The following is a 24,447-nucleotide window of genomic DNA, read 5'->3' as shown; positions in this document are numbered from 1 at the left end:
AGTGGGAAAGAAACCCGCCGCCTCGCTGGCGCCCTGCGAGAATCCAGCGGGGCAGAGTAGGCCCAACTCCGCGCGCGCCCTCGCTGTGCGTTTTTCGCTCAGCTGCTGGCAACGCTCTTATTGCAGGGACGGGAGCAGCGGAAGTTTCGAAAAGGCGGCCATCTGCCCTGGGATGATGACAGGAGCGGCCGCAGGTTGCGAGGAGGCCCCGGAGAGCGAAGATCGCCTGTTGGACCTGCTCCCGCCCCCTCCCTCCTCTCCGAGCTGGCGCAGCAGGCCCGGCGAGAGAGATGCCTTTCCCCGCCTGGCACCGGCGCGCGGCTGCTTTGCGCGTCAGCTGGCAATGCCCTCTTCACCCCGAGAGAGAGAGAGAGGTCTCTGGCGGCGTCCGGGCCGCCTCCCTCGCTCGCCCCCCCCCCCGCGATCTTCATCCCTCGCCTCCCTCCGTCGAAGGAGGAGCGAGCCGGGCAGGAAGGAGGGGCGAGCCGGGCCGCGCGCGCAGAGGGAAAGGGGAAAGAAAAGTTTTCGGAGAGTTTCTGGAGGCGGTCCCAGAGCCCCGAGCGCGTCGTCGTCGTCGTCGTCCGGGCGGCCTCGGCAGCGACACCAGCGCGCATGGACGCCCTCAAATCCGCCGGACGGGCCATAATCCGGAGCCCCAGCATCGCCAAGCAGAGCTGGAGCAGCGGTAGGCATAAAAGTAAGTCCTCGAGAAGACAAGCGGGCGCGCGCCCCCGTCGCCTCCGCTTCGGATCTCTTAGCCCACAGCTCTCAAAGAGAGAGGAGTTTCTCGGAGAGGGAGAGTGGGCTGCTGCGCCGATCGCCCTGGTCTGGTCTCGGGGTGCTCCGGGGGTCCCCTGATTCTGGGCTGGAGCGCGCGAGGTGCATCGGGGCAGGATTACAAGGAGCCGGGGTCACTTCAGGGGCAGGGGCTCCTTTTGTGTAGGGACGGGAGAGGCAGGAAAGAAGAGAAGCGTACGTGACCAAGAGAGCGGCTGCAGCGTCCGGCAGAAGTTTTTGATGACAGGCGGACAAAATACACACACACACATACACGGAGACATAGGTACTCATACCGCCATTGGAACACTCTCTCTCTTCTCTCCCCCCCCCCTTTAAATGAGCCGGCTCTTTTTAAAAATGGTTGCACTAGTCTTACTTGTTTTTGTAAGTTGCCTAAAGTTTTAATAGAAGCTGCACGATGCTTTGCAAAAATATCACAGTCCATCTACGCAAGCCAAGGAGCAGCCTAAGAGACCTAGGAACGTCGGAAGCTGCCTTCTACCGAGTCGGACCACTGACCTCTCTAATTCAGGATTGTCCACGTTGACTGACAGCGGCTCAGCAGGGTTTCAGATGGGGCCCTTCCCAGCCCCACCCGGAGATGCCATTGGGGCGACTTTCTGCATTCAAAATAGATGTTTTACCACCACTGAGCTGCTTCCCTTCCCCAACTGAAAAGTTGGAGAGAGAAAGATCAGGGTCAGAGAAACAAAATAAAAGAGACAATCCTATATGCAAATCTCATTGCACTCTGCAGACTTACTCTGCTTCTGAATAGGAGTGGGCTGTAAGGCAAATTCCTCTGGAAGTTCTGATGAAATATTAGAGAACTGTTCAGAACAGAGATGTAGCCTTCTGGATGTTCTGGGACTCCATTTCCTATCAGCCTCAGCCAGCATGGCCAGTGGCAATGGACAACAACATCTGGAGAATAACACCTCGCTCACTTCTGGTTTCAAAGAGGAAACTATCAAGAAATCACAAAGCACTGCTCCGCTAAGGAAGCAGCATTTTAAAATATTATATGATTCTCATGCCCTGCTGCAGGGGTGGGTTACTCTTATCAAGGGCCATATTCCCTCAGAGGTAATCTGTCAGGGACCACATGTCAGTGGTGGATGGAGGGAGAGCTGTTGTACTCTTAAAGTACAATGCATACTGATGTGCAATAATAATGAACAGTGTGCAATATAGAGCACCCAATTCTACCCCTTCCAGGTTCCTTAGCCAGTTCACAGCTGCTTCTGTCTAAAGCAATGAATTATGGGAAATGTAGTTTGTTAAGAGTGCTGAGAGTTGAGTTATTCCCTCAAAGAATTCTGGGCACTGTCATTTGTTAAGGCTTGCTGGGAACTGTGACTCTTTCAGGGGTGAACTACAATGTCCAAAATTATTTGAAGGAAATTATTTGTGTTTTGAGTGTGCTTAAAGGTATGGTGTGTGATTTTTTTTTTAAACGAATAGTGTGGATGTGGTCATAGTTACTAGATGCTCCCAGGACATTCACTCTTCCCCTCTCCCCCATATTCTGATGGAATATTAATTAGTGGATGGGCTGGTGGTGGTATGTTTTGAGCCCTATTTGAGTGTTCACTTCTGTCAAACGATTGTAATCACCTTGTTTCCCAGAGATACTGAACAGCAACAAACAGTCAGGGTGGACAAGACTGGGCTATATAGACAAATTGTTCGGCTTGATATAAGGCAGCTTCTTATGTTACTTCGTATACCAGGGATGGAGATGCTCTAGATGTTCTTGGACTTTGACTCCTAACAGCCACAGCCAACATGGCCAATGGTCAGGGATGATGGGTGTTGTAGTCTAGCAATGTCAGGCTCGGAGGGAGGAGTACTTGCTTCTTCATCTCGGCACTTGAATATTGAGTAGAGAGCATGGCAAATGCTATGATAATAGCTGCTGTTTTTCAACTTTATTCTTGTTAGAGGTCAAACTGTCATGACAGGGAATGCTTTATTTGCAGTCATGAGGGAGGGCATACAGTGGTACCTCGGGTTACAAACGCTTCAGGTTACAAACACTTTGGGTTACAAACTCCGCTAACCCGGAAGTAGTACCTCGGATTGAGAACTTTGCCCCAGGATGAGAACGGAAATTGCGCAGCGGCAGCGGGAGGCCCCATTAGCGAAAGCGCGCCTCAGGTTAAAAACGGTTTCGGGTTAAGAACGGACCTCTGGAATGAATTAAGTTTGTAACCCGAGGTACCACTGTATATGGCCTGGGGTTCCTCATATCTGGTCTATACAGATCAAAATCCCCGAATAGAGCTACTTAAATACTGTGATTTGGAGATGTGTCTTCTGTACTCAATTTTGGGGGAACTGGCATATCCCTAACATTTCAAGGGACGTTGGGTTGTGCCTGCATCTGCTGGTCAGGTATGGCAGTGGTGGTGATTCAGAGCTGCATTTCCTTAATCGTTTCTGGGCTCAGTCACAGACACTGGATATGTTTATGCAGTCAATTATGAAAAGCTTTGACCAAATTAACTCTTTTATTTGAAGAAATATAAATATTTTCATGCTTCAGTTTCCCAGTGAGTTGAAAGTGGAAATCATAAACATCCCTGTCTTCCCTGCCATTTGTTCCACCTGACAAGTGATAATGAAATGGCCATGAGGAAAGGGCTGTAGCTCAGCGGTAGAGCATCTGCTTTGCATGCAGAAGGTCCCTGGTTTGATCCCCGGGATCTCCAGGCAGGGCGAGGAAAGATCTGAACCCTTCTTGAGCTGTTGACTGTCAGTGCAGGCAATACTAGGTAGACCAATGGTCTGATTCAGTATAAGGTAGCTTCTGATGTTCCTAACATTAAGATTAAAATTAAATTGACCCTTCTTCTTTGTGATAGTAATGATGACCCAGGGGTGCTAATTCTTTTTTCTACAAATGCGGGTCTGCAGCCAACTGTTGTGGCATGGGGTCCTCCGCCTGTTTGGGATGATGGCCAGCCTTCCGGCCACGCCCTGTCTTCAGATGCTCCATTCACCTCCCTCCTTTTTCCATTTCCTCCTCTAACAACCTGCCAGAATTCTGCGCTCTCTTAAGAATGCTCAGTCTTCATTTGGGGGTTTTCCTGCCTCCATTTTTGGGGTGGGATACTTCTGCAAACGTTTGAGTTCCCTAAGCCCGTTGGTGCCATTTCGGCTATAAAATGAACCATACGCAGAGAATGACTTTGCTATCGCTATGTAGGATTACCGGTAATTACTCTTTTCTGTTCCAAAAACAAATATGCTAGTTGTGTGTGGTGCCTAATTCCGCTTGTGCCATTGTGTGTCCATAAGGCGTGTTGCATTTGAAAGCCTATTTGAACCACTCCTTTCCTTGCTGTCACAATTTTTCCTAGAATAGAACACCCATAATGACACCTGTAGCATATATTTTAAATGCCTGCAATATACAGCACTGCCTGTTAGGTGCAGGGGATGTCTTTCCATTACTGGTAAAGATAGCATAGTAAGCCCCTTGAAATAACAGCAGCAACAAGCAGCAGCAAAACCTTTCAGCAAACCTTTTTATCATTCTGGATAAAATGTCACTCGACTAACTTATTTTTTGGTGGTCCCTATGTGGAAGATTGTGCATGATCCCTCCTTTCCCTTTATACAAAATGACTGCTGCAGAATAAAATCTGGGTGTGACTTGATGGTTCAGCTTGTGCTTCCTTCCTCCCTTCAAAGGCATAATTCTTACAAACAATACAGTAAAGTAAGTTTGTGACTGGGCTGCACCATCTGAGACAGCAGATGGGGACTCAGGTGATGGAAGGCACCCCCATCTCTTCCATGCAGATAAAGAACTAGGCGCCAGGGATGAGGGTTATGTCCTAGCTTTCATCATGACATGCTGGTTTTCTGCAAGTAAGGAATGTGAGTGCTTGGAGGAGTTTTCAGTTGTGTGAGCCTCCCCCCGCCCCGCAGTCTTAAGTGGGGCAGCCCATTGGCAGCTTAGCTGTCTCTTTTGCTCTTCAATGTCATTCACAAATTGATCGCAATTTGCTGCCACCCTCCTTGATGCTTGCCACTTTTTTTCCTTAAAAAAAAAAGAGTGACCCCTTGCAATTTGGAATTCACATACGCTGCTGAAACAAAAAGAGTGTGCTTATCTTTAAAAAGTGCTTTAGAATGTCCAGGTTTCTTAACAAGATTGATCTGAATCCATCTAGCCCAGCAAATTCGTTTCCAGCAGTGGCTAGCTGGGTGTCCTGGGAAGTTTACAAGCAGGACCTGAAGTTGTTTCTCTCTCCTTCAGTAGCTGATTTGCAGAGGGACAGGCCACAGAATATTGCCATGCCTAGCGCTCCTGTTCACAGTTCCAAGTCAGCAAATCATGCCCTTCTGCACAATACTCCATTCCATTTTCTTAGCCATCCAGTTTTCCATTTCCCTGACTCTACAGGTAGCCTTCCAGTAGCCTTTGTAATCATTACAACAGATAGGGCAATATTAGTTAGCAGCCTTACTCCAGATCTGGGGGAAGGGATAACTCTGTAGGCATTCATTTTTAGATAGGGTTAGGGACTTGTGAGTACCAGGTAATCTATCCGGAAATCTCGGAAACCACCAGTTTGCAATCAACCACCGACCAATCTCCTCCTGAACCCCTAGCAATAGTGAGCCATCTACTGTGAGGCAGAGAGAGGCTTGCCATTTCCAAACAAGTCTCTGGTCTGAATGCTTCCGTTTTCTTCCTCCTGCCTAAGGAAGTGGAGAGGGTTGGGGAGCCAAATCTGTACTCCATTGCTTCCAGGTCAGTAGAGTAGATCAGTGGTTCCTAACCTGGGAGCCATGAAGTTATCAACCCCCTGCTGCCTCCTTTCCCAGGCACTTTATATCAGTTTCTGGGGGGAAGGGGGGAATTATTCACCTCTGCTGTTACCTACAAGCTAAAAGGAGTTGAGCGGCTGTTTCAAAGAGCACTTTGCAGCTTTAAGTCAACCTGTTCACATGTTGGGGCAAAACCGCCCTTTGAAACAGTACCCCCCTCTCTTTTAAACAAATTGATAGAGCATAGGGGGACTCCCCTGCCCTTCTTGGTCCAATATTTGAAGGAAGTGTGCTGTCTCAAAGCCCTTTACAAAAGGCCTTTTTGAAGCACTTTGTCTCCTTTAAACATCAATGTCTGAAGGAGGAGGCTGCCTCAGATACCACTTTTGCACACTCCCTCTGATTTTAATGCTCATATGGGAGCAGAAGGAGGTGGGGGGTAAAAAGGAATTGGGAACCATTGTAGATCCCGGGAAGGGATTGCCAATTTTTTGCAACTGAACAGTAGGCAGTGAACCAAAGGGCAAAGCCTGTAATCTAGGCAAGATTTGAATTGGGGATTTTCTCATTTGCAGCTCAGTCTCTTAGCCACTGTGTTATGGAGTGGCCTTTTTTTTTTTTGTCATAGTCAGTTTATTTACATACCACATTTCCCACAAATACGTCTGTGCTTAAAGCAATTTACAGCAAAAAAACACAAACATACACAGTCTAGGCACAGGAGTACAATAATAATAAATAAAGTATAATATTACAACACTAAACACTGTGACAAAAAAAGCAGAAAAAGTCGTGGAATACAAAAATATAGTGTATATAACTTTGAAATGACTTTGAATTCTCTGTCACCCCTATTATTTTGCTACAGAATTTATTTTTTTAACTAAACAAGGCAAAAATACCTGTGAATAGGAGTCTTTATTACATTGTGAACATGCCTGGAATTTTGTTGTTGTTTTATGTCTATATTTTCTTCTGAACCAGCAGAAATCCGCAAGCCTGTGATGGCACCTCTTTTCCATGGCAGAAATATATTGGTGAAACCACTCACCTTGTTTGTCGCTAACAGTACCCCAATTGGGTGGAAAGCACCCAAGTTGGGAGAAGTGTATCAAAGAAATGAATTTCCTGAGTCATATTACATCCCATAACTTTACAAGCTTCTAGAAGGTCACTGGTAATTGTTTCATAGTTTTTGGCCTTAATATTTCCAAGAAAATTTGTAACGATGGATTTAAATGCTTTCCACAGTCTGCCTTCAACTTCATTGAACCTATCATCAAATATATCGTCTTTCATTATTTCCCTGATTTGTGGGCCCACAATTATCCCTTCCTTGAAGGGAAAGGAAAAGTAATCCCTTCCAGTGGTTCATTGGCAATATTAGTTTGATCTGGTATTAATGCTTGACGTTGTGGCCAGTGTTTCTAAACATAATGATGTGCTCCAGCTTAGCTGTCCCACTCAGAAAGAAAACAGTATTTTGTGTATCCCTCTTGTAAACCAAGGAGGAATGCAATAACTTTCAGAACATTGCAGATGTGCCAAGCGTAGTTATTAAAATGAATGTGTTCTGGAAGAAATCACATGTTGTCATACAATTTATGGATGGCATAAACTTGACAGGAGGGTATCTATTGCCAAAGTGGAGCAACACTGCTTTCAAACTGAGTTTGGAGGAATAAATGGACAAACACCCGTTGTCCAGATTATGCTGCTGTCCCAATGCTTCCATTAGGTAAAGGTAAAGGGACCCCTGACAGTTAAGTCCAGTCACGGATGTCTCTGGGGTTGCGGCGCTCATCTCGCTTTATGTGGCCAGCATGACTAAGCCGCTTCTGGCAAACCAGAGCAGCGCACGGAAACACCATTTACTTTCCCGCCGGAGCGGTACCTATTTATCTACTTGCACTTCATGCTTTCAAACTGCTAGGTTGGCAGGAGCAGGGACCGAGCAACGGGAGCTCACTCCGTCGCAGGGATTCGAACTGCCAACCTTCTGGTTAGCAAGCCCTAGGCTCTGTCCCGTCATTTTCTGAAATAAGATTTTTTTGTGGAGGAGATTTCATCCTTGTGATCTTGTGGATAAAAGCCTTTGACAGATTAAGATTATGAGCAAGATCATTCAGCTCACCTTGAGCTATCAAATGGGTTCTGTTGAAGAACCAGGTCCTTCAAATATGTTGTCAAATTGTTCTCCACATTGAGCCTTCCTCATCAGATGCAGGATTTTCATATTTGGTGTCATCCACAGCAAAATCCCAAAATTCTGGTGGCCTTCATATTGGAAGCTCATGATATGTTCAGCAAACTCCATTCTGTGAGGTCCATCTTTTAGCCAGGCTCTGTGGGGTCCATGATGTGTCTTCATCTCCTATCTTAATACCACAATAAAGTTTGTTTGCCAATTGCACAAGTGGGAGGAAATTTTGCTTCTGAGTTTTAAGTGATAATTTTCTTAATAAACATAGTGGAAACTGATCAGTTAACATACTGCCATGGTATTCTAGAAACATGAGGACAATCAAAGTACTTCAAAAGTAAGTATTTCGCTTACTCATTATAGCAACACAACACAATTACTAGGTACTAGAGAACTGAATGAAACCTAATGAAAACTAATCACTTAACATCTGAATACTTTAGCATATGTATGCAACTCACAGCATCAATATAAACAAGTATTGACATGTTCTAGCTAGTTGCAAGCAGTATTAGCTACAGCAGCTTACAGAGCAATACACAGGGGGTGCCATCTATGCAGTAATTCTGGGTGATAGACAAATTATGTTCTTATATTCAGTGCTAGTTTTCTAGAAAAAGAGGTGCCTGAACTCACCATGAACACCTCCCTTGTTCTCTTACAGTGACAACGGCTCCCACCTGAGAGGTGCTGGAACTGAGTTCCAGTGAGTTCCGGCTAAAAAAGCCCTGTTTATATTCCTTATAAAAATACATATGTAACACCTAAAAGAACCCATGCCACAAAATTTCTGTTTTCCTGTGAAATTAACAATTCATATAAACGACATCAAAATTTAAGGTAGCCTGAAGCTCACCAATATGTGTAATAATTTCACATTCAAATGTAACCCCAAACCTAATCGTTTTTATATCAACCTTTCTCCCAAAGCATCTGTTTCAAAGCCTCTTTCTAATAAAAAAAGCCACCCTGTAATGTTTTATGTAATTTAAGATATTTTTTTGTTTTTTAGCACAGTGGATTATAAATTAGCACTTGGGGCTGGTAAAAATAAACGGAGAATTACTGTTTATGAAGGATTGTTGCCTGAATTTCCTCCTTTTCCTGCTCTCTCTCTTCCCACCCCACCCCCCCTTTTTTTTTGCATTGTGTATTAGTTTCTCTGCCAGCAGGCTTACAATCTGTCCTGTGCTCTTTTAATTTAAAACACCACCACCACCATATTTGCAGAGTACCTAGAAAACCTCTTTGTAAATCTGGGATGAATTGCTGCATCTGATCTGGGATACACCAAAGATGTGACTTCATCTGTCCCAAGCCGCTGGATTGTTCAGCTGTGTGATTCCACTGCTTCACTGGAACCTCTTAGGTTTCCCAAAAAGGGCCATGCTGTTCTCCCCCTCACCCACGTTGCAATGCCTGTTTAGGCAAAAAGAACTTAAAAAACTACCCCCTCTGTATTAAAAGGTGAGAATGGAGTGCAAATTACTCAGCTGGCTGTTTATTGAGTGGCCTCATTACCCAGCTGGCCCTTGGTGTTAGAGCAATGGGATGTGTTAATTTAAGTACACATACTTAGATCCGCCAGCCTGGGGCTTAGGAGTGTGTGATGCATAGCCAGCCCTTGACTAATGGCCTTGCCCGCCCCCCATGCCCCCCATGAAAAACCACAAGGCGTGTGTTTTGCTTTGCATCTCTTCTGAAAGTGGGTCTGATGTTCTCGAGATTAAAATCTGGCCATCAGTTGTACTATACCCAAGGTCTTTTGTCTTCCCACACATCTTGACGTGGCATTGTGATTTGCAAATCTTAATGGGAAACAGCCTTACTAGAAAAATTAACCAATAAACTGAAACTGACGGGGACAAATAGAAGAAGACGCGTTCACCCCGGTATGGCTCCCCTTTATCACATACACAGCCCCACAAGACAACGACAAAAATCCACCAACAGCATACAAATCAATATGGCTAATCTGATCCAAAACACCCACCCACCCCACTCACACATGAAAATAAAGACCACCACAGCCAACCATAAATGAACAGCCACACCCTAGGCCAACCCCAACCTCTCTCACCACCAAAGGAACACAAGTGAGCAGCAGAGAACCTGCACAAGCAACACTGACACAAAACCCCACATATATTAAGTAAAATAGAAACATCGCCACCTGACCCCACCCCCACTCATCTCCCCCCCCCACCTCTTTCCCCCTTTCCTTCCTAATGTCTCGACAAATGAAACCAATTTGTAAAAAATGTTACGTGGCGGGGGGGGGGGAGAGACATTGCACATACTTTTGTAAATCAAGAATTTTTAAAATAAAAATACATTAAAAATAAAATAAAAAACCAGGAAACTGGCTGTCCTTCTGTTTCATAGAATTTTTAAGAGCTGGAAGGAGGCACAGAGATCATCCAGTCTTCCCCCAACCCTGCTCATTGCAGGTTCTACCCTCCAGGATGCAGTGACATGAATAAACATGATAATGTTATTATAAGCTTATTGAGGGGTTAATGAACTCAACAAGTTTGGGAGTTCTCTAAGCAAGTTATTTATCACATTTGTTCTCATGTCGACCTTCCAAGAAGTGCAGTGTGATGTACACAGTGTTCTCAGATTGCGTGTGCTCAACAGCCTTGTGAGGTAGGTTTTGATTAGGCCAGGAGATAATAGTGTCTTGTGCAAGGTCACCAAGTGTGGCGAAGTGGGGGGTATCAGTGGCCTTGATTCCTTTATGTCTTATTACTAGATCTCCTGTGCATTCGGAGATAGCGATTTCTGTCATAGAATTATAGAATTGTAGAGTTGGAAGGGACCAAGAGGGTAATCTAGTTCAAACCTCTGCAATTCAGGAATCTCAGCTGAAACATCCCTGACAGATGGCCATCCAATCTCTTCTGTAAAACGTCCAATGAAAGAGAGTCCACCATTGGTTCGGGTCCTACCCTCCAGAACAGGAGAAAACAAGTTTGCTCCATCTTCCATGTAGCAGCCCTTTAGATATTTGAAGATGGCTATCCTAGTTCCTCCTCAGTCTCTTCTTATCCAGGCTGAGAACTCCCTCAACCGTTCTTCGTGAGGCTTGGTTTCCAGACCCTTGATCATCTTGGTCGCCCTCCTCTGCATACATTCCAACTTGTCAACATCCTTCTTAAATTTTGGTGCCCACAACTGGACCCAGGACTCCAGTGTGGTCTGATCAAGGCAGAATAGAGTGGTACTATTACTTCCCTTGAATGTTTTGCCCGTTTTTACCATTGCGTATTCTAGAAGACATGCAACTCAGAGAGGAGATACCTTCTTTGCTGTATTGGTTTCTGATGGTAAAGGAGCATGCTGAGTTTCACAGAATCTTAAGCCAAATTTGGCCTTACCCGGCCATTTTTCAAAAACGACTACTGCCTGCCCCACACCAGACATCATATGTGGGGCTGATAGAGACACAGTTGGATTGGCTTCTCAAACAGCTGATCCCCGCAGAGGGCAGGCTTGAAACTGACGTGCATCATTTAATGCAGGCATAGGCAAACTCGGCCCTCCAGATGTTTTGGGACTATAGCTCCCATGATCCCTAGCTAGCAGGACCAGTGGTCAGGGATGATGGGAGTTGTAGTCCCAAAACATCTGGAGGGCCGAGTTTGCCTATGCCTGATTTAATGTGCCACTTTCTGCCCCAGTGGACCAGCTTTGACAGATGAGTGGGACCATCCACTTGTCAACCACCTGACATAATAGGATGTCATATAAATTGCAAGTGGCTGGTTCCACTCACCTGTCAAAGTTGTCTTGTGTGTGTGAGGGGGAGATAAATATCTCACCTGCCAGGCCAAAGAGTTTCTCTATTCTGGATTTTACAGATTTAAAAAGTTGCCACCGCCCTGTTTACAAAGAGAGCAAAGACTTGATTTTTTATATATAATGTGAAAGTAGCACAGACCAAGATTTACCTACTACATATGGGGAATACACCCTTGTCTCTTTCTGCCCACCTTGCTTTAAAGCAAGGTGGTATTTTAATGTATGCTCTGAGTCGAAGACGATGTGGCAGTGAGGCAACTTCTGACCTCACCCTCTGTGGTCTACAGAGTCTTTTGAGGCGCCATGGCTTGGTTCCAGTTGAAGGGTGTAGTTCTAGTGTGAAGTGGGCTGTGGCCACAGAATGACAGTAGCTACGGGTGGCTGTGTCTGGCCTCTTGTGGATTAGGACTTCCCTCTGAATTTTCAGCATTCAGTTAACTAGTTCTTATGCAGCTACTGTATAAGGTTTGGGGGAGCGCAGAATGTAATAGATTCATACAGCCAATCTGTAACATTTGACATATCAGGCTGTTTGAAATTAATATTCTGTCTCTGCTGCTGTGATTTTCACCAGCACCTTTAGGCTACAGGCCTACATCTAACCAGCTGTTCTGCACCTGTAGCTTCTTCCAGCAGAAGCCCCAAGGAGGACAACATTGAGTGTTCTAATGTTACACAACAGTAGCTGGTCCAAATTATCAACATTAGCTGGGGAGAGATTTTGGGGTGGGAGAAACTACATTCTGTAGCTCTCAGTGAATGGTTTTAAATCTCTTATGAAGAGGAGTTTTTGTGAGCTTGCCAGCTGTTTTCCTGCCAAAAAATATTCCCACCCAGATTACCCAGAACTCATTATTGGCATGCAGGTAAGATCAAAAGGCTTGACTCTGCAATAGTCCTTGGATGAGGCAGATCACGTTGGGCCTCATAAAGGATTAAGGCTCTTGTAACAGAGTTTTGAAATTACAGGATTGCATCTGGTGTGCTTGTGTCAGCATTTAACAAAAGACTTGGTCTCATTTTAAAGTAGGAATTCAGTTTAGTTGTATGTAAGGATGAGGGAGAAAAAAATGTTCAGTGTTCCCATTTTAATGCAAACCTACTTGGTTTGCGCTTCCTGAAGAGATGTGTAAGTCGGAATGATGCAACTATCGTTTAGAATTCACACTGCTTCAGATTTTGCTACACAGTTCTTCTGGTGAAACACACACAGTTGGGGGAAGTGTGCAAACAAAACTAGCGCATATCCATGAAAAAAATGTAGAAAAAATACATTGTATTAATGTAGATGACTTGCAATAATGTGCATGTTAGGGGAAATGCACAAAAAGTGTATGGCTTTTCATACAGCCCTTAAAAAAAAAACTTTGCAAACTGATGTGGAAATGGGGCAGACTTGAGTTTAAGATTGAGGAAAATGAGAAACCGAGCAGAAATGAAATAGGCAGGTTTGCCGATTATTGGCTGTATAAACTTTTCAGGGTCAGGTTCAATCTCACATGCTGAATAATAATTAGAACATTCTGGTCTTCTGCAAGAAGAAAAACGTCACTGAATCGTCCAACGTCTGAGAACACAAAATAAGGGCAATAATCTTGGTTCATGTTATAATTTTCTCATAGGCTTGAGAATAAAGGACGGGCACGAGAGGGTTGAAGCTTGGGGCAGAATTTACTGAAAGTGATTTGGGGGTTTGTTTGTGTATGCGTTTCTTTAAAAATATGCTTTTACAGAGATTGCATGGAAACAAAGCTGAAGCAAGAGCTGTGTTTACGTGTGCCCTAGGGTTGGAAACTCTTTATGGCTTATCAAATGGCATTTTAAGGCCTTAAGCTCGCAAAATGGCCTAACTGCTGAGCAAACAATAATTGAACCAAAACAGCTCTGTTGATAGAAACAAAGATGTGTGGGGTAAATTTTAACTGGCCTTGTGTGATACTGCTGCGTAATTGCAAGCTGACCTTTAAAGGAAGGCCTAACAATGTTTATCCATTACAGCCCTTAAATCTTCACTTTCACTGTGGAGAGACTTTGGGGTGGGGGGAGCTTGCAGGGAGACAAGGGTGCAATATAAGGAATCTTCCTCATTTAACATTCCAGGCTGTTCCTTATCTTGCAACCTTTTGTTCTTTCGAGTCCTCCAGGTTTTGTTTAAAAAGTTTCCAGTCTCATTTTAGGTACCTGTGGTTTCCATTCTTCTGTCTCCGCACCTCAGTGAGCCTTGAATGAGCTTCGGCAGCACTAGTGAGTTGGACAATGAGCAGTGGTCCTGCTCTGATCAGCAGAGGTGCCCCAACGTGCTGGGGCACGATTCTGAACAAGCCCACTGACAAATTGGCATTGTGCAAGAGCATGGTTCACAGAATTGCTTTTTCTACACAGGAGAACCTCCCAGTGGATTGTGCCCAGTGTTAGCTAGAGGGAAAGGATCTCAATTTGACTTTCTACCTCGGGGTGGTTTTAAGCAAGTACAGTGGTACCTTGGGTTACATACACTTCAGGTTACATACGCTTCAGGTTACAGACTCCGCTAACCCAGAAATATTGCTTCAGGTTAAGAACTTTGCGTCAGGATGAGAACAGAAATTGTGCTCCGGTGGCGCGGCGGCAGCAGGAGGCCCCATTAGCTAAAGTGGTGCTTCAGGTTAAGAACAGTTTCAGGTTAAGTACGGACCTCCGGAACGAATTAAGTACTTAACCTGAGGTACCACTGTACATTCATAGAATGAGTTGGAAGGGACTCCCAAGAGTCCCCCTGCAATGTAGAAATCTTTTCCCCAGCGTGGAGCCCGAACCCACAACCTTGAGATTAAGAGTCTCATGCTCTATTGACTGAGGCTTTCTCTTGATATGCAGTAGATATGCAGCCTTCCCCAACTGGGGACAACCAGTAGAATGAAGGAGTCGACAGAATGTGTTATACCAGGCCCACATTCATACCATGCATTTAAAGAACTATGATACCACTTTAAACAGTCATGGCTTCCCGTAAAGAATTCTGGGAGATGTATGATGTTAAGGGTGCTGAGAGTTGCAAGGAGACCCTCCTATTCCTGCCCCAGAGCTACAATTTTCAGTGTGGTTTAACAACCATCCCATTTTAATAATAAACCAACCCCAATTCACAGGGAACTCTGGAAATTGTAGCTCTGGTGCCCTTAGCAAATTGCAGCGCCCAGAATTATTTGGGCAAAGCTGTTGCAGTTCAAAGTGGTGTCATAGAGATTTAAATGTATGGTGTTAAGGTGGTCTGGGGCTTCAGGTGGGCTTTCTTTTTTAGTGCTTCTCTTCGTGAGATTTTTTAAAAACACTCTGCCTATAGAATACTATAGAATACTATAGAATACTATAGAATACTCAGGGAGGCAGCTGAGCTAGAATCCTCCTTGCCTGATATGCTAGCTTGTTCACTTGCGTGAATTGTTCTCCCCCCCCCCCCCCCTTTGTGGGAAGGAATGCAGTTACAGTGGTGCCTCGCAAGACGAAATTAATTTGTTCCGCAAGTTTTTTCTTGCGAGTTTTTCGTCTTGCAAAGCACGGTTTCCCATAGGAATGCATTAAAAATCAATTAATGCGTTCCTATGGAGACTGCTTGCCAGGCTGGGTGCGGAGAAGGGCTTTTCTCCCCACCGCAAGCCTTCAGGACAGGTACGGGAACAGAGGGGAAGGCGCGCAGCGCTTCTCCTCTGTTCCCGGGGCTTGCGGTGGGAGGAGGGTTTTTCCTCCCCACGCCAACATTCAGAACAGCATTCTGAAAGTTGGCGGTGGGAAGGAAAACCCTCCTCCCACCGCAAGTCTTCAGGACAGCCATCCGAAGGCTGGCGGCGGGAGGAGGTCTCTCCGCCCCACCGCCAGCCTTCGGAGCAGCCATCCCAAGGCTGGCAGCGGGAGGAGGTCTCTCTGCCCCACCGCCAGCCTTCGGAGGAGGTCCGAGGACAGTGGGGAAGACGCGCTGCGCTTCCCCACTGTCCCGGAGATTTCCCTATGGGCTTTCGTCTTGCGAAGGAAGCCCATAGGGAAATTCGTTTTGCGAAGCGCCTCCAAAACGGAAAACCCTTTCGTCTAGCGGGTTTTCCATCTTGCGAGGCGTTCGTCTTGCGGGGCACCACTGTATATCATTCCCCACATGCACTCTGAAATGGCACAGACTGCTGTTTCACCTCATGATTCCCTCACCTTATTTATTCTCTTGCGCAGGTGGACCAGGTAGCACAACAGAGCTTAAATGGGCTGGTAGCCATGGGCCACTCTACGCTTCCCTTGCTGCTGTGCATCTCTAGGCTATTATTACTAAGCAGGCAGGAAGGATATTCTTCAATTCCATGTGGATGGGGGGCAGCTGTGGCAGAGCCGTCTTTCCCATAGGGCTTAGTGGTTCGTTGCGCCAGGGCGCCGGCCTCTCAGGGGCGCCCCAGTGAGTGGGGAAGCTGCGCGGCTTTGCCGGCGGCCTCCCTTTTCCCTGCACACCCGCCAGCCATATGGCTGGCAGGTGTGAAGCTTGCCTCCCAAGCCTCCGTGGGAGGCAAACAATCCCCACAGGGGCATGGGGGAGAGTTGCACCCACCCATGGCTGGCAGTGCACAGCTTCGCCTCCCTCCCACTATCAGTGGTAATTTGGGGATGCTGGGCGGATATTTGCACCCCCCCATCTGCTAAAGACGGCCCTGAGCTGTGGCTCCAAAGCAGGAGGTAAGAATGGTCTAGGACTGGGATTCCTAAACTGTGATCTTTAGAACATCAGGCCAAAGCACTCAAGGCGTCTGGGGAGGGCATGGCCTTGGGAGAGTCCCAGGGACCAAGCAGAGAGGCTGGATGGATCCATTCTTCCCCTGGGCCTGAGGTTCCCCACCTCTGCTTTAAGATCAAGGCTGCCATCTTGGGTGTACATAACGAAGGGGAGGCCAGACTGCTTCAGTTCCATTTGCTCACTAACTGTCTTGCTTGAGTCATTCCAGGACATTGTATTTCTCTGGGGCTGCAAAATTCTTCCCACCGCAAAGAACAACCCTGCTCTTGTTTATAAAGATCACTTAAACCAAGACTTAAAGAGGAGATGGAATCAGGAGCCCCTGATCTTGCCAGCGGTCATTGACTCTCTCTTTCTCTCTCTCAACTTCCTTCAGCCTCTTGTTATGCATGCAAACAAATTGCAGGCTGGAGCAATTTCGGTTCTTGCTACATCAGGATAACTGACATAACCCTACATTTTTGAGTTGGGGGAATGGATGTGCGGTTCTCCCCCCCCCCCCTTGGCTCTCTTTCTCCCAGTTGAAAGGTTGCCAAAGCATGTGTGTCTCATTAGCGTTTTCCTCTCTTAAGACAGAACTTACTTAACCTACTGCATGAACTTGCTAATATTTCTGCCACACACAAAACAGACGTTTGAGAGGCACGTCTTCAAAGAAAAAAAGAGGAAGACGTTCTGGTGAATAGCTGCCTCTTGAAATGCTTAGCAATATCCAGACATGTCTGTGAAGTGTGTCCCATCTGGAGAGTTAGCATGCAGATGGAAGCCAGTTGATCTTTTTTCTGGATGTTGCAGCTTAAGGAAATGTAGTTCCAAAGAGCCTACTTTACCGTATTTTTCTATACCAGCTTTGGGACTGATGCAAGTTGTAGTACCCGATGTCTGGAGGGCATCAGGCTCAGGAATGCTGTTCTAGACTTCACTCTTCCAGCCCTTTTGTATTAAAATTGCCCCATGACCAAGATTTCAAAATACTTTCCCTTAATATTCCAAACCTTATTTACCCTCTTCAAAGCATTGACAAGCAGCCAATCAGCAATCAGGTGCCTGCAACCCCACTTTGGCATGTTTACCTGCCCCACCCACACCTGAAGTCAAACCATATACATTGAGAAACAAAGAGATATAGGAGTGATCGTTTGTCTGGGAATGGCACCCTCTGATCAGGCAGTCTCCATAAACACCCATTGTTCCCAGGACTTTCTGCAATCACTCGGTGGTAGATAATGCAGTCTGCAGCTACTTTGGAGCACTTGTGTCTGTGCTTGCTTTGTATAGTCACAGTTGAGCCCTGGAGTTGCAAACAGGTGCTGGGGCTGACCCCTGGTGTGCCTGGGCTTAAGTTGAGCCCTATCCCAGCTGTTAGCTCAGAAGTGGTCATTCCTTGTTGTATAGGGAGGGTAGCCCCTGAAATCTACTTTTCTTGAATGTAAACACAAACTAAGAATGGTTGCAGAGTGTCTTTTGCTCCTAAGGCACTTGCTGAACAGATGTGGGCCAGTTGTGTGGCTTTTAAACTGTTTATTATTTGTGTATTATAGTGCAGAGGCCAAAACTCATTGGCAGCACACATGCTCTGCATGTGTAAAGGTCCAAGTTCAATCAACAGCACTTCCATGGCTTCTGTGTAACAAGAATTGGATACTGCCAGTGGCAGTGTACTTATAGTTGCTGCTATCGTTAGGCAATCCATAGGTGTGGGTGAGAAATTCAGTTTGGGTTGCATCTTAATGCAAAGCTACCTAGTTCTCATTTTCCCAAAGCAAAACAAAGCACAGATTGAAACGAATTTTGCATTTCTCAGAATCTTGCAGTTCTCCAAGCCAAAAATGTGAATCTTTTGGGTAAGTGTGCATAAGTGTTTATGTTTGTGAAAATAATGTGCAAATACATGTATTAGGTTGCAAATACATGTATTAGGCAAACATTGCTTATTAAGAGATTTATACTGGGAGAAATATAGAAAGAGAAATGTGGACTAAAATGCTGGTGCATTTTCATTAAGTTAAAAAAATATATATCACAAACTTACCCAGAAATGGGAGAAATTAATATTGACAGATTCTTCCATTCTTAGCCACCAGTGAACCTTATGCTTTATATATAGGTAAAGGGAACCCTGACCATTAGGTCCAGTCGCGGACGACTCTGGGGTTGCAGCGCTCATCTTGCTTTACTGGCCGAGGGAGCCGGCGTTTGTCCACAGACAGCTTCCGGGTCATGTGGCCAGCATGACTAAGCCGCTTCTGGAGAACCAGAGCAGTGCACAGAAATGCCGTTTACCTTCCCGGCAGAGCGATACCTATTTATCTACTTGCACTTTGACGTGCTTTTGAACTGCTAGGTTGGCAGGAGCAGGGACTGAGCAATGGGAGCTCACCCCGTTGTGGGGATTCGAACTGCCAACCTTCTGATCAGCAAGCCCAAGACTTTATATATATGCTTTATATATAGGGGTGGCCAAAAGATAAATCATGGGATTTGCTGGTGGTGGTCTGGGTGCTTTGTAGTATGGTGGCTGTAGCATTAAAATAAAATCTTTTTACGGCAATTATAAAAAAACCCTTGGCCTTGTGATATCAGCCTCAGTGTTTCTCACCTGTGCAATATGAGTACTAATTATTTGTATCTAGCTCTGCTGGCCAGTTTTAGAGTTCTATGTTGGATTCTCTGATTTATAGTAACCCAGTTATAGATTTTAAGGTCATCCCACACAAATCTTTTAGCTTGGCAGCACCTACACTTTGGAACTCATTGCCTATTGACAACATACAGGCCCCTTTACTGTACTATTTCCAATGCCTTCTTAAAACATATTTCTTTAGGTGACCATATGCAGGCATGAAAAATTATTATAATTAGCTACCCAGAGTGGCCGGGGCAACCCAGTCAGATAGGTGAGGTGCAAATAATAAAATTATTGTTATTAGTCGAAGTTTTAATATCTTTTTGGCTTATTGTCGATTCTGATTATCTTTGGAATGTTTTTAAATACTTGTTTTTAGCTGTCTTCTATTGACAGCTATTGTTGTGTATTTTTTTGTATACCACTTAGAGGTTTTATTGCAATCCAATGGTATATAAAAATCTTAAATAAATCCCAGTATTTGGCTTATGGGGTGAAGTAGCTAACTAGCTATTCTGAGCCACCATGTAGCCCGCTAGTTCCAGTTGATGAATTTTGGGGCTTCTAGTCTTTTGTTTTGAAAGTAGATTCAGTAAAGCCTGTAATCTGCCCTTCAGGTGGTTAGGTCCCTGCCCTGGAAGCTTACAGTCAACAGGAGATATCAACAAGGGCAAATACAAATGCAGTTGCAGATGTTGTCACCTTAAACAAAGAAATGTAGTAATTGATTGGTGAGGTGAGCCATTGTTTTGACAAAGGGTGGGTTTGTAGGTTGGAGAACGTGTTAAAAACTGCTTTGCCCCCATAACAACCTGGTGAAGGAGGTTGTTCTTATTGCCGTTTTATAGGGGATCGGGAGAGTGTCAGGGCTTGAGAAATGCTTCAAGCTGAGTCTGTGACATTGGTGGTATTTGAACCTGGCGCCCTCTGGCCCTTGCTGGCTGCCTCCCAGAGATAATGAGGGTATTAGCCACCTATTCCAATGACTCCCTCTGCTTTGGGTGCCCTTGCCTTCCTTGCTGGGTTCACAGTTGAGGGACTTGGAAACGCTAGGCACTAATCATCCCTCCACCCCTCGGAGGTCCAGGTCTTCTGTATTCATGTCCTTGCACCAAAGGGTTGAGTGGAAGAGGAACGAGGCGGAAAGGTTAAGTGGCTTTTGCGAAGCTGGTAGAAACTGTCAAAGCAGGGATCGGAAGGAGGGGCTCCCAGCTCTTGGCTTGTTCCTGTCCAGCCCACACAGCCTCGCATGCTTGCAAAGTGCTTTTCAAGCTGGTGGGGTGGGATGGGGGGGGTGTTGCTGAGCTGTTTGCAGCCTTGTAGAAGGTCACACGCTCAAATGCTCTTTATTCGTATAGCTTGCCACTTAAGACATGCCTGCTGCATCAGGCCAATGGCCCATCTAGCGGCCAGCTAGATCCCTGTGGGGAACCCACAACCTGGGCTTGAGCTTAGTGGCATGTAGCCCACCTGCAGTTCCCAGTAAGTGGTATTCGGAGACATTGGCATTGGAGGGAAAGCATAGCCATCATACCTACTAGTCCTTTTTGCTGCTACAGCACACTAAGGCAAGGTTTGGCTTAGCATGTAGCCCATCCTTAACTTGTGGTTGACCTCTCTTTTTGCTAACCACGAGCTGCACTCAAAAACTATCCTTGGCTACAGGTTGTGTTTGGAGAGGCAATGGCTTAAAAAGAACAGAGTTAAGGAAAAGCATTCAGTTGTCAACTGATTTTTAATACTGCATTCCAAGAAGTATGCTGGAACTCACTTATATTTGAAACATTCAGACAGCTAGATTCACCTTCTCTAAAGGGAGTGCGCTAGTGACCTCTGTGACAGGGTTGTGGAGATAATGGAAATGGTGTATTGTGGAGATAATGGAAATGGTACCATCTGTGCCCCTTTTCTTGGCCCATTAGAAAAATGACAACGATCACCATCACTTGATGCGGTGCAAGCAAAGCACTGTCTTCTGCAGTGAGGCAGCAGGGTGCAAACAAAACGATTCATTAGTTTGATGACTTTCAATGCATGTTTAAGCACTAAGGGACAATTCTAGTTGGTAGTAACTAACTGAGCATGAAACAAGAAGGTAGAGATTATATCTAGAATGGGTTACACAATTATATTAAAAAGGGAAATGCTGTTTTAAAAACTTAGAGAATTTTCTGCTGGTTCAAACTTAGCAATACAAGCAATATGTTTTTTGTTGATTTTTTGGTGTGGGTAGCCACACTGTAATAAAATAGATCCTTAATCAATTCCTGCTTGGCCACGAGGCTCAATGGGTGGCCTGCTGGGACCAGCTGTTACTGTTTATCAGGCTGATCTGCCTTGCAGGGTTGTTGAGAGAACTGGGCTGTATGGTTGAAATAAATCTCAGTGGAACTGAGCAGTAAGATGGATTCTATTAATCTGAGTGGTTTGTTACGTTGCTGTGTTAACATCTAAATATGTCTCCTGCTTGACCCAACAATCACGTGACCCCTGACCTGCCTCTCTGTGAAGCATTCTATCTGAAAATGTAATTTAGTAAGTGTGAACATTAATTTTGCAGACTGATACTTAAAAAACAACAAGTTAATGTGCTTCTCTTTGTCAATACCAGCTGTTCTCTCCACTAAGCTTTAACTGAATGTACTGGTACGTATTGAAACGCTGCCCTTGTGGGTAAAAGCTCTGCCTCCATCTGTAGCAGGTGGGAACCTTTTTCACCTCAAGGGCCACATTCCCTTCTGGGGCCAGATGCCATTGGTGGGTGGGGCCAGAGGCAAAAGTGGGTGGAGCAATAGTTGTCAACATTACCTGTCTACAGTACTCTAGTTCCACTATGACTTATGGCCTTAGTTTATCTGCTCAATCTGCCCACACAGCTGCATGACCTCACTGTATTGTGTAGTGCAGGCAGAGCTTACTGGTGAAAGTGCACAAAGTCGTGTTTATTACATTATGTAATGCGTGTTCACTCTGTTAAAATAACTCCAGGTTTTTCTACCCTACCCCATCCCAGACCTGTCCACTTTTGCAGAGAAAGCTATAAAAGGCATAAAAACCAGACTTTGCATACTGCATTTGAACCCCCAAGCAGAAAAATCTCAATTCAGTATCGGCTGCAGAATTTCCCATCTTGAGAATCTTATTTTTAAAAGGCAAGTTTATGGCCCTTATGCCTGCAGAAGATGGTATTTAAAGTGAGTGCAGGAAGAAATTTCTGTGTGGGCTTCTGTTCTTCCGAATAAGTTGTAGGAGCAGAATAAATAATGCACACTAAGCTATATGCAGATGTGCATGGCTTTTGCATAATCCACACAGGCTGCAAAATTCAACTTGGCAGAACTTGGATTTTATATGTTTTCTGGACAGTGTGTGTATAGCCCTGCTTCTGAGGACATTTCTCCGTTTCCACATTTGACTCCTGAAGGACTAATTTTGTATTACGGCATAAGCTTTTCTGGACTCGAATCTAAAAGAATTCAAATCCATTAAGTTTAATCCTCCGTTGCAGATACAGATACATATGTTGTAAGCAGTGAGGCCAGAAAGAAATGAAATGTAAGAAGCATAGTGAGTCTTTACAGCAGCAGTTATCGGTGATGCAAGAGTTTGGCAATCCTGAATTGATTAACATCTACAGTGTGAAAGGAAGCCATTGTCTCTATTTAGACACAAAAGACGGGTAGAACACCTGTAAGCTGTAAGCGTAATCAAGAGGCTGTTGCTAAGAGTATAATGGGAGGAAGTTGTTCCTAAGGGCACACATTAGTTCAAAATGAGGCATGGTAAACTAATTGCCCTTTAGTGCCACATTATGCTCACAATCTGGCCATTTTTATACATTATGCAGAAGCAAATCAGAGGTTCCCAGGAGGGATGTAAGAAGGCATTCTTTTCCATTCCTCCCTGCATTTGTTGCATGCACCATTGTTTCCCTTCCACTGCGGTTAAACTTTAACCAAAAACTACATTATTCATCTCATTGTCCGCTGTGGTGAAATGAAATTAAATACGCAAACTGCATTGCCATTATGTTAACTTTACGCCATTCATTTCCACACACAGGAAATGCGATGCTAATGTGGGGAAAACACAATCAGTTATGTATCATTTGGGGACCAAAAGCAGCAGCAACAGTGAATACAAGTCATATTTGCTGGATCGATTTCTGTCCCAGACATGGGACGAATTAGCGAACATCAGCAATTTCTGTAAAACTTTCAATAAATTATAATTTTTTTAAAAGGCCGAATAAATGATAATAAAGAGATATTAGGTTGCAATCCTATACACCAAGTATGTGGGGAGCTGGTAGCCCTCCAGATGTTGTGGGACTATGACTCCGTCATCTGCTGGCCATTCTGGCTGATGTTGATAAGATTCCCAATTCCCATCTGGAGGGCTATAGGTTCCCTTCTCCGACTATAAACTCTTTTCTCCTAAATCCAGTTGAAGTCACATGACAGCTTCTGAGTAGGCCTGCATATGAGTGCATTGATTAGTGTTGGTGCACATTTACATAGAGGCCAATGGGGAGACAACTACTGAAAACCTAAAGCAGATCTGCTTGTTTGAAGCAGCTGGAGAAAATCAGGCAAGCTTTCCTGTTTTGTGTGCAGTGTAAGTCCAACCCCTCGCTGCAGTTTTAGTGTGCCACATTATTGCACGCAGTGCCTTCCTCCTGAGTCATCCTGCATATTTCCCCCCTGACTAATTCTGCTTTGCAATTAGGTGGCATAATTATGAGTCATGTAGGATTACCTTGCAGGGTGTGTTGAGCTTTAAGGGGCTGGTTGTTGCTTGCTCACTTTAAAACAGATGCCTTCTTATTGTTCACAGGTGGGAATTGGTCATAGCATATTCTGCTCCTTCAATAAAACACACACCTTGATATGGAATCCGATCATAGAAACTGCTTTTCTTGTTCAAAGCTTGAGAATTTGGACAAATGTATCTTAGTCAAAGCTGCCTATCTTAAGACCTCCCCTCTGTTCTTATGAAATCACTCTTTTTGCCCAAGTTGTCAAGCATTGTTGTTCACAACTCCTCAGTAGAAACGCACTGATATGTGCCGGAATGGCAAAAGGTCAAGGGTTCTGAGCATTGCTGGGATGCCAAAGTAATTTTTTCTGGCGTGGGCTGGAAGTTCCTTGATAAAATTGTAAGAAATGGGCTTGTTTTATTTCTGAAATTTTCTAAAAGCACGGTTTCGTGTAAAGCATGGATCATAGCTGTCAACTTACAGATTTGAAAATAAGGGACCAGCAGCCTCAAAAATAAGGGATCAGCAGCCAAAATAAGGGATTTTCCGAACACAGGTATGTTCAACTTCTGAGCCCCTCCAAGCCAAAGGCAGAAAAACCAGCCAGCAGCCAAACGAAGCCTCAAGCGGTGGTTCCCACAGCGCAGCAACCCGGCAAAGGGGATGCAGCAAGGAAAACCACCATCACCACTCCACTGGGAAGTGCTGAGCAAAGGCGAGTCCCCAGGCAACGCGGCCGATTT

The 24,447-nt window shown here is 45.1% G+C and overlaps 1 protein-coding gene across 1 annotated transcript in view; it reads left to right on the top strand.

Moving 5' to 3' along the window:
• Positions 1–483: 483 nt before the first annotated feature.
• Positions 484–24,447, top strand: part of LDLRAP1 (low density lipoprotein receptor adaptor protein 1) — a 68,158-nt gene continuing 44,194 nt past the window's right edge. The window contains exon 1 of the mRNA XM_079987792.1: positions 484–697. Within this exon, the coding sequence (XP_079843918.1) occupies positions 613–697 (85 nt within the window). The 5' untranslated portion in view covers positions 484–612. The remainder of the gene's footprint in view (positions 698–24,447) is intronic.

The sequence above is a fragment of the Podarcis cretensis genome (genome assembly GCF_951804945.1).
Source record: "Podarcis cretensis genome assembly, chromosome: 8".
Taxonomy (NCBI): Eukaryota; Metazoa; Chordata; class Lepidosauria; order Squamata; family Lacertidae; genus Podarcis; species Podarcis cretensis.
This window is presented reverse-complemented; position numbering and strand designations above follow the sequence as displayed.